The 1,613-nt window shown below is 41.3% G+C and overlaps 1 protein-coding gene across 1 annotated transcript; it reads left to right on the forward strand.

The window, feature by feature from the left end:
* LOC101392829 (vomeronasal type-1 receptor 2-like) lies at window positions 1–1,286 on the forward strand. The gene is made up of 2 exons (XM_087422323.1): window positions 1–22; window positions 370–1,286. Exons 1-2 carry the CDS (start codon window positions 1–3, stop codon window positions 1,284–1,286), a joined length of 939 nt encoding a protein of 312 aa, XP_087278449.1.
* Window positions 1,287–1,613: the final 327 nt, after the last annotated feature.

A 1,613-nucleotide genomic window follows, 5' to 3' on the forward strand; every position in this document is an offset into this window, starting at 1 on the left:
ATGATCGTGAATTCTAACAGGGGTACAGTGCACCTGTCTCCTTCAACTTATTCATTTACTAATTAATTTACTATTTAACACTTATTATGGATCAACCATATTTTGAACAAGAAAGACATGGTTCCTAAGTTCATGATACTTTCTATTCTGATGAAGAGTCAAAATATAACAGTAAATACAAATAAATACAAAATAATCATGGTGAAAGTAAACTATTGTCAGGTGTATGTTCTCCAGGTTGAGCCTTTTCTGTGGAGTATGACAGTGTCTCCCTTTTCAGGAGAAGAAAAGGCCAAGAATCTTTTAATAAGGTCACATAACTAAGAGTCCTGCTGCCCACACCATCACTGCCTACTCTTCACTCTGAAGCCAATTCCAAGTCTTTTCAGAAAAATACTCTGAGAACCACAGGGAAAGTAGTACTGAAAACCATCTTCCTTTTCCAAATGGGGGTTGGGACATTGTCCAATGTCATTCTCTTCTTCTATAATGTCTCTCCAATCTGGCTGGGCCGCAGGAAGAGACCCACACACGTGATTCTCACCCACATGGCCATGGCCAATCTCCTGGTTCTTCTCTCCACTGGGATTCCCCACACGATGGCAGCTTTTGTTTTGAAGAATCCCTTGTCCAGTCTTGGGTGTAAGCTTGTCTATTACATGCGCCTAGTGGCTCGCAGCACCACCCTGTGCTCCACCTGTGTCCTGAGCACCTATCAGTTCTTCACTCTGATCCCTGAGAGAGTGAAGTGGACGATGCTCAGAGGAAGAGCTCCCAAGGTCGTTGGTCCTTCCTGTTGTATCTGCTGGATGTTCAGTTTCTTAATGTATATGTATATTTCTGTGAAAATCACTGGTCCACAGGAAACAGGAAATGAAACTGACTCCCAAGAGACATGGTTTTGTTCATGCTCAAGTCTCACTGCAGGCTTTGTCTTCCTGTGGTCCATCTCTGATGCGATGTTCATTGGCCTCATGGGCTGGTCCAGTGGCTCCATGGTGCTTCTCCTGCACAGACACCACCAGAGAGTACAGCATATTCACACTCCCAATGGCTACCACGAATGTCCCCCGGAGACTAGAGCCACCCACACCATCCTGATGCTGGTGGACACTTTTGCCAACTTTTGTATTCTGAATTTCGTTTTTACTTTTTATATGACTGCTTTTATAGATTCTCGTCTGTGGTTGACCCAGATCTCTAATGTTTTGGTTTCATGTTTTCCCACTGTTAGCCCCTTCCTGCTGATCCTTAGGGATCCTAGAACTCCTAGGCTCTGCTCTTAATTTGTTAGAAATCATGGTTGAAGTGCTAAATATGTAGAAGACAGCTTCAATAATAATCTAAATTAAAATAATTAAATTAATTAAAAAATAAAATAATAACTTAAATTACTCCATTTACCTACCATTTCCTGCGCACCAATTTTTTACATAAAATCCACAATGATCTTAGAATGTCAATTTTATGCTGGTGCTACATTGGGAGATCTGACAGTCTATAGATGAAATCATGAGCTCGAGAAAGATCCATAAAATATTGAGGAAACTAGTTTCCACCTCTACTGGTACAGCCATCTGGAGGAAATATCCTTTCTTCAGGAATATTTGAAG

The sequence above is a fragment of the Ceratotherium simum genome, chromosome 33 (assembly GCF_057802395.1).
Source record: "Ceratotherium simum simum isolate JZ-2026a chromosome 33, ASM5780239v1, whole genome shotgun sequence".
In the NCBI taxonomy this organism is placed as follows: domain Eukaryota; kingdom Metazoa; phylum Chordata; class Mammalia; order Perissodactyla; family Rhinocerotidae; genus Ceratotherium; species Ceratotherium simum.

Coding starts and splice junctions, on each gene's coding strand:
- LOC101392829 (XM_087422323.1), top strand. CDS start 1: ATGATCGTGAATTCTAACAGGG. Junction 23..369: donor GATCGTGAATTCTAACAGGG/GTACAGTGCACC, acceptor TTCACTCTGAAG/CCAATTCCAAGTCTTTTCAG.